Source organism: Branchiostoma belcheri, unplaced genomic scaffold, assembly GCF_001625305.1.
Source record: "Branchiostoma belcheri isolate BF01 breed outbred unplaced genomic scaffold, Haploidv18h27 scaffold26, whole genome shotgun sequence".
NCBI lineage: Eukaryota > Metazoa > Chordata > Leptocardii > Amphioxiformes > Branchiostomatidae > Branchiostoma > Branchiostoma belcheri.
The window spans coordinates 703,350-714,646 of NW_017803865.1; the positions used below are offsets into that span (position 1 = coordinate 703,350).

At 40.1% G+C, this 11,297-nt stretch overlaps 2 protein-coding genes across 3 annotated transcripts in view; one reads left to right on the forward strand and one right to left on the reverse strand.

The window, feature by feature from the left end:
* Nucleotides 1-6,716, forward strand: part of LOC109471852 (structural maintenance of chromosomes protein 5-like) — a 16,024-nt gene extending 9,308 nt beyond the window's left edge. The window contains exons 17-29 of the mRNA XM_019771246.1: nt 1-43; nt 340-406; nt 761-862; nt 1,203-1,270; nt 1,689-1,812; nt 2,019-2,141; nt 2,390-2,530; nt 3,209-3,307; nt 3,506-3,559; nt 3,792-3,962; nt 4,097-4,276; nt 4,511-4,606; nt 5,445-6,716. Of these exons, the coding sequence (XP_019626805.1) occupies nt 1-43; nt 340-406; nt 761-862; nt 1,203-1,270; nt 1,689-1,812; nt 2,019-2,141; nt 2,390-2,530; nt 3,209-3,307; nt 3,506-3,559; nt 3,792-3,962; nt 4,097-4,276; nt 4,511-4,606; nt 5,445-5,588 (1,412 nt within the window). The 3' untranslated portion in view covers nt 5,589-6,716. The remainder of the gene's footprint in view (nt 44-339; nt 407-760; nt 863-1,202; nt 1,271-1,688; nt 1,813-2,018; nt 2,142-2,389; nt 2,531-3,208; nt 3,308-3,505; nt 3,560-3,791; nt 3,963-4,096; nt 4,277-4,510; nt 4,607-5,444) is intronic.
* A 2-nt stretch (nt 6,717-6,718) lies between these two features.
* Nucleotides 6,719-9,880, reverse strand: LOC109471850 (glutaredoxin-C4-like). Of its 2 annotated transcripts, XM_019771242.1 has the most exons (5): nt 9,610-9,880; nt 8,606-8,660; nt 7,940-8,081; nt 7,712-7,798; nt 6,719-7,441 (listed from the first exon to the last, which is right to left on the reverse strand). In XM_019771242.1, the coding sequence occupies exons 2-5, from the start codon at nt 8,626-8,628 to the stop codon at nt 7,331-7,333; spliced, it is 363 nt and encodes a 120-aa protein (XP_019626801.1). In that variant the 5' UTR covers nt 8,629-8,660; nt 9,610-9,880; the 3' UTR covers nt 6,719-7,330. The 2 variants fall into 2 exon arrangements, with proteins under 2 accessions (XP_019626801.1, XP_019626802.1); XM_019771243.1 differs by lacking the exon at nt 8,606-8,660 and having other exon boundaries at nt 9,610-9,863.
* Between the last annotated feature and the right edge of the window lie 1,417 nt (nt 9,881-11,297).

An 11,297-nucleotide genomic window follows, 5' to 3' on the forward strand; every position in this document is an offset into this window, starting at 1 on the left:
CTCGGTACACGGGAGAGGTCAGTTCCACCAACAGCTCCGTTCGGTAAGATTTTTACTCAATAATTGACAGTGTATGCGTTTGTGTGTGTGTGTGTCTATTTTCGGCAAAGCTATATATTTTAGGCACACGCATGATCAGATAAAGTGTCAAGAATTCTCCCACCTGAGCTGTGGCCTTGAGACAAACTTGCCAGGTCATGTATGGGGTCAATATGGGGTTGAACTGCAGTGCTTGTTTCCATATATTACAAAGTTCCCTAAACTGTAAACCATAGATATAATGGATCACCATATGTACTTTTGTAGAGTGTATCTGACTGTGTACATGTGTTTGTCCAGGGAAGCTAATCTGCTGAACCTGTCAGTTGATGCAGAGCAGAGGGCACAAGTGGAGAGGGAGCTTACGGTAGGTCAACTTCACAACCTTTTATATCAAGGAACAGCCTTACTTAATGTCATGGTGATTTGGTGAATTATGAGAAGTACACAGCAAGGTAAATGATACTGATGAGACTGTGTCCGGCTTATGACAAACTGTAAGATATATCAGCAAAAGCGCCACCTACATCGGCTACATATAGCGGCGAGATGCAGTACTCCAGTAAGAAGCTCTGAAGAAGGTGTCTGACAGACACCGAAACGTCAGCAAGGTGAGAATTTACCGGTTGTGTAAAAAGAAATACCTGTCTCCTAAGTTCTACCAACCTGATGAAATTATTTTCAGATGTAAGATATATCTTGTTCTGTGTTTCCCTTCCAGGAAGCCCTGACCAACCGAGATGCGGGACAGGAGCAGTATAAGGAGCTGGACAAGAAGGAGGATGAATTGAGACTCAGGGACAACAGACTGAGGCAGGAGAAGGTACAAACTCCAATAAATAGTTCAGTTTCTCTTAGTACGATGACATGTGGAATCCTTGGCTCCTTGTCACACATAAAGGATAGCTTATCTGAATTTTCCAACCCTGTATCTTTTTTTCCAAAGTAAAAGAAGGGCGGCCCTTTGTCTCTCTTCACTGTAGAACCTTTTTAACCAACTGCTCATGTTCAACAAAATGGTCCCTAAAGATGTCCCAAATCCTCATCTTTTCACTTTTCCTGTTTGATTGAAATAAGCTCCTAGTTAGACAAAAGCAGCTTTTTACATTATGTCATCTTTTTATGATGTTCTGTTTTCTTAAATGGTACATTTCTATCTACAGAAAGAGCTAAGTGCAAAGAGAGAGAAAAAGAGTCGCCTTGAGCAGCAGATCAGGACCAAGGAGTCCAGGTAGATGCTTCACTTTTCTTGAGACATTGTTCACAAAAAATCTAGGTAGATGCTTCACTTTTCTTGAGACATTGTTCACAAAAAACTAGGAAGTTTGATATGTCAGTTTTTGTAGCAAATGCAGAATTGCTTTTGGAAGTTTCTGAACACAGTTTAGGTTAAGGGACATCTGGTGACATGTTGGCCTTGTGCCTGTTAGGGTCGTTGGTTAAAATCCTTAGCAGGTCTCAATGTTATGCCCTTGGTGAAAGCTCTTTACCCCAAATTTCTTAACTTGACTCAGATGCGTACTTGGCTAGAAGGGCTGCAAAGCCAGAGGTCCTGTATGTAAGGTGTGCAATTATTTGATGGTTTACCAGATATGTGCTGCATACAATAAACAAACAAACATGTACTAAATAGAAGTTTGTCTTTCCAGGATCCAACAGTATGAGAACGATGCTGTTGACCTTGAAGCAGCAGAGATGGAAGCTAAGGAAAAGATTGTTGCCATCAATGACAAAAGACTCAAGCTGGTCAAAGAACTCAAGGACTACATCAAGGTCTGAATGCAGGTTTAGTTTTGATCAGAAGTTAGAATGTACATTTTGTACATTCATGTTCAGCATATCACATATCTGCAACTTTTCAGAAACAGTAATTCTGCTGCAGTGTGAAAGAGTGTTGAACCTTGAAAAGTTGTGTAAATTAGTGTTATGTTAAGTGTGCAGCATAGCTTCTAAGCAGGTTCATGTTGCATCACCTACAGAAAGTATTGGACCACCACAAGGAGAAGGTTGAGCTCAGTATGCAGCACCTCCTGGCAACAGCAGAGGTGTCACGCCTGGAGACGGAGCAGAGGGAGTGGTCGGACACAGAGCGCAGGCTCAAGGTAATACAGGACAGCCTTCTCATGTTTACAGTTAATTTCCCTTGAGAAATGTCATTGATACTGCTCCTCAGTGTTAGTTGTTTCCTAAATTTGCATTTGTTTGATGAGGATTACTCACTCACTCACTCCTCTGAGGATTAGGCCAGCATTACTTAAGCCACCTCCCAAACTGTGTGGATGCGATAAACAGTCCATGTTGGTAGGAATGCTGGGATTGGCAACTGCTCATCATAATCTTCCTGTTACAGCAAGAGGCACACATGGCGGAGCAGGAGGCCAAGACTGCCAAAGACAGGTACAAACGCTCCATAGATGTGGTGAAGGAGACTATCGGTCTGGAGCAGCGAGAAGACACTGGGGAGTTGTCACCACCTCAGCACTGGATAGACGTATGTTAAAACTCAACAACTACCGCATGGACGATTGTGTTCATTTGTTACACGGTTATGTTATAACATACCTGACTGTTAGCGAATATACATAAATACATTCATTAGTCTCGTCCTAACGTTTGATGCATGGACAGGACATGTACTTCTTTGCCCATTTTACATGGATTTTTGACATTGAACACATTTGTACTTCCCAAGAGCAATAGATTGTTTGAAATGAGCATGCATCTATCAGTTATAAAGGGCTGTGATCCACTCTGTGATTTAATTACTGCTTGCGCTTACTACAGCAATTCCAAGATGTACTTTACTTGCTGTGTTAGGCTTTACTTTAGGTGACTATGACACCATAATACATTTTCTGATTACATTCAACAACAACAGTATAATTAGACCAAATACACACTCTTCCCCTGTGATCGAACATCACACCACCATGAGTGTATGTTGATGGAATGATACTCCACACTGTTGTTGTATATAATCAGAAAATGCTTTATTTTTGTGTCATAAGCACTTAACAGATTTTTCAGTAGACCTAAGGGTGAGCAGCTTTTGGCAATTGGACTGTATATTGCTAATCTAAGGAGGATATCAGCAGGATACTGGTTGCATGCCTGTGTGACAGAAAATGCTATTGTTACATATCAAATTTTGGTATTTTCTCTCACACAGGCCTTCAACCAGTATCCTACTGATGACCTGGATGAAATAGAAGCCATGATCAACGACACCAGAGCCAGGGCCGACCTCTGCTTCCAGACTGACCCGGGGGTAAGGGGAAACTTCTTGTTTATTTCTTGTATTCTTCATGATTTTAAAGCAAACAAATCTTACTGTTACTTTTTTACATTGCTGTTGCTATTGTACACTTAGTCTAGTAAACCTTGATGACTTTTGTGATTTTATTGTGTGACTTAATTTTCTACCCAAATTGAAGATGTTTTATCTTTGTGCCCTTACTTTCTTCAGGTCATACAAGAATATGAAAAGAGGCAAAGGGACATAGCCAAGCTCAACAGAGAGGTGAGACTTCATATAATAATACATATGATAATGAAATGAACATTTTAATGTAATGAACAATTGTTAAGTCAAATTAAATATTGGACTCTGAGAGCTATTCTTTAAGCATTAGGACCATTTTGATTTCAATTTGAACCAGAATACACGTGGCTCGTTTAAACTGCTGAAAAATGGTTGCACATTATGCTGGTGTACAGGGTTTTGTAACACTGTTTCCGCACACAAACCACAGGTGGACCAGCAAGGGAATCACCTGGAGAGTCAGCGGCAGGAGATTTGTGTGGTGCGGGAGCGCTGGCTGACGCCGCTGCGGGAACTGGTGGACAGGATCAACTACAACTTCTCCCGCTTCATGAGCATGTTGGAATGTGTGGGGGAGGTCGACCTGCACGCTGAGAACGAGGTTAGTGTTCCTCCTGCTTAGGGTGGTTGACTCTGAGTCTAAAGGTCCTGAGTTTAAGAAAAGTTTTCATGTCAACCGTATTTGTTATCTTGTATTTGTTGGACCTATCCTCATTCTTGCTAATTATCTTTCAGGAGGACTACGACAAGTATGGAATCAGGATACGCGTGAAGTTCCGTAACGCGTCCCAGCTTCACGAGCTCAACCCGTACCACCAAAGTGGCGGAGAGCGCAGTGTGTCCACCATCTTGTATCTCATGGCACTACAAGAGCTGACCAGGTGTCCCTTCAGGGTCGTGGATGAAATCAACCAGGTAATCTACATAATCTAAGCAATTGCTTAGCTTGTAAAGGGTCAGGTCTGCTTGCTGTAGGTCGTGGACTAATTTTAATTCCAAGATTGTTAAATGGTACATGCTGCCTGTCTACACAGCACTCAAAGGAAAGAGTTCAAGACATAGTGCTACCAGTGCACTGGCCCCCTGCTTTAGAGTTTAGTATTATCTGTATCAATGACATCTGTATCATGACATGCCTCTTGTCTGCAGGGCATGGATCCCACCAACGAGCGGCGAGTGTTTGACCTGGTTGTGGGGTCAGCTTGTAGGGAGAACACCTCCCAGTACTTCCTCATCACCCCCAAGGTGGGATATTTTCACTCATTGGTAGTTTGCTGTTATCCATTCTGTCCAGTAACATTGCTTATTTCATTAAAGAATTGCCAGTCTGCTGCATGGAAGCTATTTTAGGGGTATCCTACTATTGCTATGGTACTGTAACTTAGTGTAAGGGATCATACATGTAGCTTCAACTTTTACCATGCACATGGCTCTCATTGTCAGCAAACCCGGGGTCACTGCCATTTAACCTGCTCAAGCAGAGGTATTCAGAACATTTGGACAATAATCAATGCATCTCTATATTTCACAACGGAAAAGACCAAGCTATTCTGAAACTTTCAGGTAACTTTGCTTAAGGCCACAGCAAGTAAATTTTATGGATGACATCCTCCTCAGACCCCAAATCTAATGCGGGCGGGCGAAAAAAACACAAGACGGGCCGAAAAAAACAAGGTTCTTACATTTTGAAATTTTGACTCAATCATTGTACGAATGGTTTTGATTCAGTGGGAACATCACATACACACCGCCAGCATCACATATCACTGCATCAAAGTAAGAAACAAAACATTAATTCAGATCCTTTTCTTGTCTCCTCTCTTCGGTTATTTGCCTTCCGGTGTGGCAACAGACACCTTTGCCATTTTCGGCATGTTGACCACTGTCAGAGGGCAACAAAAGTTCTTGTTTTTTTTTTCAAAATCAGGCGAAAATTAATGCGCGCGCGGATGTCATCCATAAAAATTACTTGCTGTGGCCTAATATCCCAAATTCCTTGTAGTTGATCTGCAACTAATTAAAAAGGGCTTTCCAGAAGGTCACTGAACCCATTCTCAATTTTTCTCAAAATTTTTTGCCACAGCTTCTGCCAGACCTCAACTTTAAGGACAACATGACGGTTCACTGTGTGTTCAACGGGCACTGGATGCTGCCCACTGACAAATGGGACCTCAAGAAGTTCCGCAAGATTCGCAAGAAGTTCAAGTACACACAGGAAGATGAATAGTGAGAAGATGAAGGAAGACAACAACAACAGCAACAAACACATCAAGAGTGCAATGAGGACTGAAAAGAGTTGAATGGGTCTCTGGGATATAGCAGTTGTAACCAAAATTATAGTTTCACCTTTTGAACATTGCTATACTCATGTGGCAGTACCAAGGCATGTCATCAGTAGCACGATTCGCCTCATCATAAGTTTAGTTTTTCCTGTCAGGTACAGCAGGTACAAAACATACATTGATTCATGTATCATTCATGTGACACTAGGGTCACTTTCACGTCTTTAAGACAGTGTTATTTAGCTTTAACAAAACAGAGCAGAGCACACAATTATACCTACACCATTTCCCCACATAGAGTTTAGTTGTATTTTGATCAGTTTGCCTAAAGTACCAGTACTTCAGCAAGGATGTCTGTGCAATATATTTGTATTGTGGAAAAATTCAGCTTTGGCTTTTAGAGGCAAAAAAATGACTGAAAGATGGTTTGTTGATGTGGTATACTAGTACAACAGAAATGTTACACATCATAGAAAAAGTTGAGAACGTTACTTTCATCTCTAGCACGTTTCTATTCAATAGTTGCATTTATAGTAAACACAAGGACTTACATTCCTCTAGTATAGCATTGATATTTAGCATTGAGAACAAGATTTGTTACAAAGATTCCAAGCTTCATACTGGGTTCAGCATCCTGTCTATAAGATTAAAAAAAGCTAGTTATCTAATGACTAACTCTGTTTTATGTATTTTTTTCTCAAGAGACATATTTCCAGTTTCATTATTTGCATGTCTTTAAAGTGGACACAACAGCATTATAGATGTTGATTCTGAAAAAGATCCGACAGAGAGTGAACAAATTTTTGTTAGGTAGTAAGGGCAATGAGATCGTTCACATAAAAATCCCCAAAGCCAAATATTTCACGTTTTTGAAACTGGAAATTTTCTCAATTGTCAAAAGATTACGTTCTACTAACAAAGTTGTTCACTTAATACACAAGTTTTTGTTCTTCATTACACTTTGTTTTTACACTAATACCACTGTTCCTCTGATATACAGCAAGAGAGCACGCTCTGCAAGCTGGATGTATGTAGAGAGCAATAGCTGGAATTCAATAAAAGTCATACACCAGTGTTCTTTGAAACTTTTTATTTTGATTTTGCAGTGGTGACATGATTAATGCTGTTATTCAGCAGTTATGTTTTGTTTTCTCTGATCCACTTTTAGCTTCAAGAAAGCTATTTGTCCAGTGAGTAGAACAACACAATGCAGTACAATACATTACAACATCAACAGACTTCCTCCCAAGTGGTCAAAAGTGTAGTTCTGACAACATGTTAACGTTGTTTCATTTTAATTAAAATGTTTTTGGAAGGAATCATGTATTTGCAGGACTGAAATTTTGAAGCAATATTTACACATCAATGACACTGAAGAAGCCTGGAAGATATACGAATGATCTGTTTCAATGCCTTATCAAGCTCTTGATTGAATGATCATCTGGTGGTATTGTTTTGTAACAAAAATATAGTGAGAGGGAGATGGTTGGCCATATAGTTCTTAAAAAAATTGTTTCTAGAGAGTTTTTTTTAAATTGGTACTTCGCTTGTGCGTCACTCATTTCTGCATCAATGTGGAAAACACACATATAGACTACATGAATGAAAATCACAACACAAACTACTGATATGAGTAGAAATGCTTGCTAGCTTCTATTCTCAGGCACTGGAATTTCGTCAGGTGGGATTAGATGGCCCCAGCTGTACTCAGCATTGTCTTCAGCTTGCCAGAATCCTCTGCAGCCTTGGTCTCGCTGCCTCCACCGATGCACTTGCCATTGATGAAGACACGGGGAACCTTTCAGTATCAAGCACAGGATGAAGTAAGAGATACGTCCTCAATTCAAGCTGTTTGTTTCACATAATAAGTAGTACTAATAACACACCAGTTTTGTATAATGTACCAGACTGTAAGGTTTGCTTAAGTACCAGTAGCATGCTCCACTAGATCTTCACACGTGGAGTTTCAGGTGTTGGAATACATCAATAAGTCTTGCAGTTTTGTATTTTTTCATGTGGGGTTCTGTGTCTATGCCACCTTTACAAAATTAATATTATTGTGCCTTACTGTTCGACCTCCAGTGATTTTCCCCAAGATAGCCTGGATCTGCTCGCAGTCTGGGCGATTCTCAATCTCAATAATTACAGGTTCCTCCTGGAATGACAAAATAATACAGGCTTTTAGGTCAAGGCATATTCACAACAGCCATCCTTGCAATTAATCCTGAAGACAGTAGAACTTTATAAAAAATACATACAGATGATTCATTAATCCAGATTATACTTAGCAACAAACCTTGTACTGCCCCTTGTACTTGTTCAGTTGCTGCTTAGCCATCTTGCAGTATGGACAGTAGGTCTTGGAAAACACCACCACTTTGTTGTCGCGGATGGTGGCTTCAACAAACTCCTTAGACATGCTGAGCTGTTCTGGGTCGCTAAGAAAAGAAAAAAAATATAACATATGTAACGTTACAGCAATGATGTCTTAACTTCTACATCCACTGACAATCAATAGTGAAGCTCCTTTACTACTAGTATTAGTGTCATGTAACGTTACATGTAACTATCTAAATGTGGCAATGCTGGTAAGAATGTCTGACTTTTATTTGCAACGTTTGAGCATCTTACCATACTCTCCAAGCAAAAGTTTTCTTTAAGGGTTACTTTGTTGTCTCTTGATCTAAAGGAAGGAAAGTGAAAAAAACTGCATCCACTACAGGGGAAACATAAAATCATAGAAAAAACAACAACAACAAAATAACCCATGATCGAAACATTTGCACGGAGAGTACTTATCACACTTGGAAAGTTGTTTTTAAGAATGGATTACATCAACACCCTTCAATACATGCATGTCTTGGTTTTGGGACTATCCCATCTCTATTAGTATGCCCTTGATAAACAAATTTCATTCATTTTGTCTTGAATGGCGGTTTGCAATACACAGCATTGCTCATACCTTGATGATTGATTCAATCCCATTAAGAAGTAGCTGTGAGCTCTTCATAAAAATACTGCAAAGTGAAAAAATGCCATACATGTACTTGTCATGTCATGAAACAGTAATGTTAGGAAAATTATGCCAATTGTCATGACATTATCTATCTATTCTCTGTCATGTTTTTAATTTAGATGATTACTACATTTCGTAGTAATCATTTCCTCAGTGAGTGTAAAATTATGTGAATGGTACACAGAGGAGGTTATTTACTAATTCAATTAAAATCAAAATTGTTTTTATACTATAACGTTATAAACTGAACAAATTGGTCCAATCCGACTTGGTCCCAATAATGGACAAAATTTGTTTCTTTCTATCAACAGTATGCAATGAATTAAGAGGAGAATTCGTTATTTCTTGGTTATATTTATGAATTTTGGTATAAAATGTAGGTGTGTTTTGGCGTCACCATCTTTACATTTGTGGGAGTGACAAAACCCACCCCGTCTACATTACATCATCTTTGTGTACTTTACAATCAGGTCAGCCGCATATGACTCAGCAGATTCTGTATACCACACGACTAGTGCTGATCTCCAATTTTCCTACCTATGCTGAAATATATTTTGCACGTAAAGCCTCTAAGAATCAACCGAACGCCGATTTAGTCTTACCCTGGAATCCAAACTCGTTTTCCGGGCCGCAAGAGCCCTTCGCCCGCTGGTGTACGGGGGAGTCTAGCCCGGGGGGAGTAGCCAACACAAACTCCCCCCGGGCTCAAGTCCCCCGCAGGCAGGCGAAGGGCTCTCGGCTGCCGAAGGAAAACGGCTAACGGCCCGATACTAGTTTGGCATCCAGGGTAATTTAGTCTAGAAGGAACTATCAGGACGGAACCGAAGAGGAAGTGTTCAAATAACGTCAAGGTAATCTAGCACATATTTTATGAAGTCAAATAACGCGCGCCATACGTTTACCATAAACAAACACGAACAACTTCAAGGATATCAAAACAACAAACCCACCTTGGACAGAAAAATTATCTAATGCACAGGATATGTGCAAGTTAGCTCTGTAGAAGGGGATGGGGCAAGGAGCGGTCTGAAGAGGTACACAACACGGCGGTCTCCCGGATACTGACAAGCTAACTGAAGAGGCGTCACTTCGCGGTAGATGCCTTTAAATGGAGGCCACGAATGTGCTGCTAGGTTACAGCTGAAGAAGCTTCCTGTAGAATAATTCCCACGTTCATCAGGAAAAGCTACTTGATTAACGAAAGCTTTACAATTTATCAAGACTTCCTGTTTCATAGTAATAACTTGATTGCGCAACAGTTGTACAGGATGGATTGAACTTTTCCTTCGAATGTACAGACACAAATAAGTAGCTACAGTTTATGATAAAATCAGAACATACCATTGAATTGGGTGTGATTTTTAAATCTATGTATTTATCAAAAATCTTACAAGCGGTTATAGATCATTAATTGAGCCAAACATGTATCAATAGAAAGTTGTGTTTTTTAGTTTCCCGCGCTAATATCAACAGATTATTGAACTAGATAGAAATATTAGCGGTTGCTAATATAGACAGGTTCGCAATGTAGTGTATTAAGCTAAATCGGCTACTAGTATTTAAGGTCTCATACGCCAATTTCGCTGTCCCATAGACTTACACCTTAAAATACGTAACTATTTTGGCTGGAATCCAATCAAAAAAACATACATCAAGAGTTTTTTTTTTATTTCTATAGCAAGCACACATATGTAAGGCAGTACATTGATTTGGCCATACCAAGGCCACGGCTTCAAGGCCACATACTCCTGTTTACCTGAGGGAGTATCGGTACGCTGCCGCCTGAGCTGTGTGTCCTTGAAATTGCTCAGACTACCAACTTTGGCATGAGGAAAGGGAAATGAGGTCACGGAGAACAGAACAGATTCGGTGTCACTGCGTTTTCACTGTTTAAGACGGGAATACGAAGAGATACAGAAAATGTGCTGTGTGAGCCCTTTCAAGGGGCCCTGCAAGGGGGGTCCCGACAACGCTACATTCTGAGAGCCGGCTACGTATTGCGCTGAATTCAAGAAGCCTCTCTACGCTCTACGCTAAATTCGAAAGATTCCTAACACAGAAGTTCACTTTTAGTGCTTTACCTTTTGCAGGGTTCCTTCTCATCCTTTTTCTAATCACCACTCACCTTGTAAACAAGTCCCTTATCAAAAGAAAAAACACACCCCAAAACAAAATTCCACTTCTCTAAATAAGTGGTTTCATCTTTAGGACTACACATCCAAGAAAATACTGTTTTCTGAATTTAAAAAAAGAAGAAGAAAAAAACTTCTGAAGAAAGAAAATTATTAATATGCACATTTTGATTGGTTTCTAACCATGGTTTCTATCCCTCTGTTTGCATAAAAATCGATAATGTGATTGTATCAATTTTAAACCCCCTAAAATTAGCTGTGTCCAGGGGAGGGAGTCTCCTCCTGGCTGTTATCACAACCAGTTTAAAAACTATTATAGTCTTCTTGTCGGGAAATCCCAGCCTTTCTACAGGAACACAGTTCTCCCCTGCTAGCGTTATTGTATCATCCCCAACAACACGGCCTTGAACAGCGATCAGATAGCGCTCAAGGACAAACAGCTGCAACTATTAAACTTTACTTTGTACATAAGCAGCAGAACGTCTAGAGGAAAATCCGTACAGTAT

Coding starts and splice junctions, on each gene's coding strand:
- LOC109471850 (XM_019771242.1), bottom strand. CDS start 8,628: ATGGGATTGAATCAATCATCAAG. Junction 7,799..7,939: donor AGTACAAGGGGCAGTACAAG/GTTTGTTGCTAA, acceptor TTGTCATTCCAG/GAGGAACCTGTAATTATTGA. Junction 7,442..7,711: donor AAATCACTGGAGGTCGAACA/GTAAGGCACAAT, acceptor TGATACTGAAAG/GTTCCCCGTGTCTTCATCAA.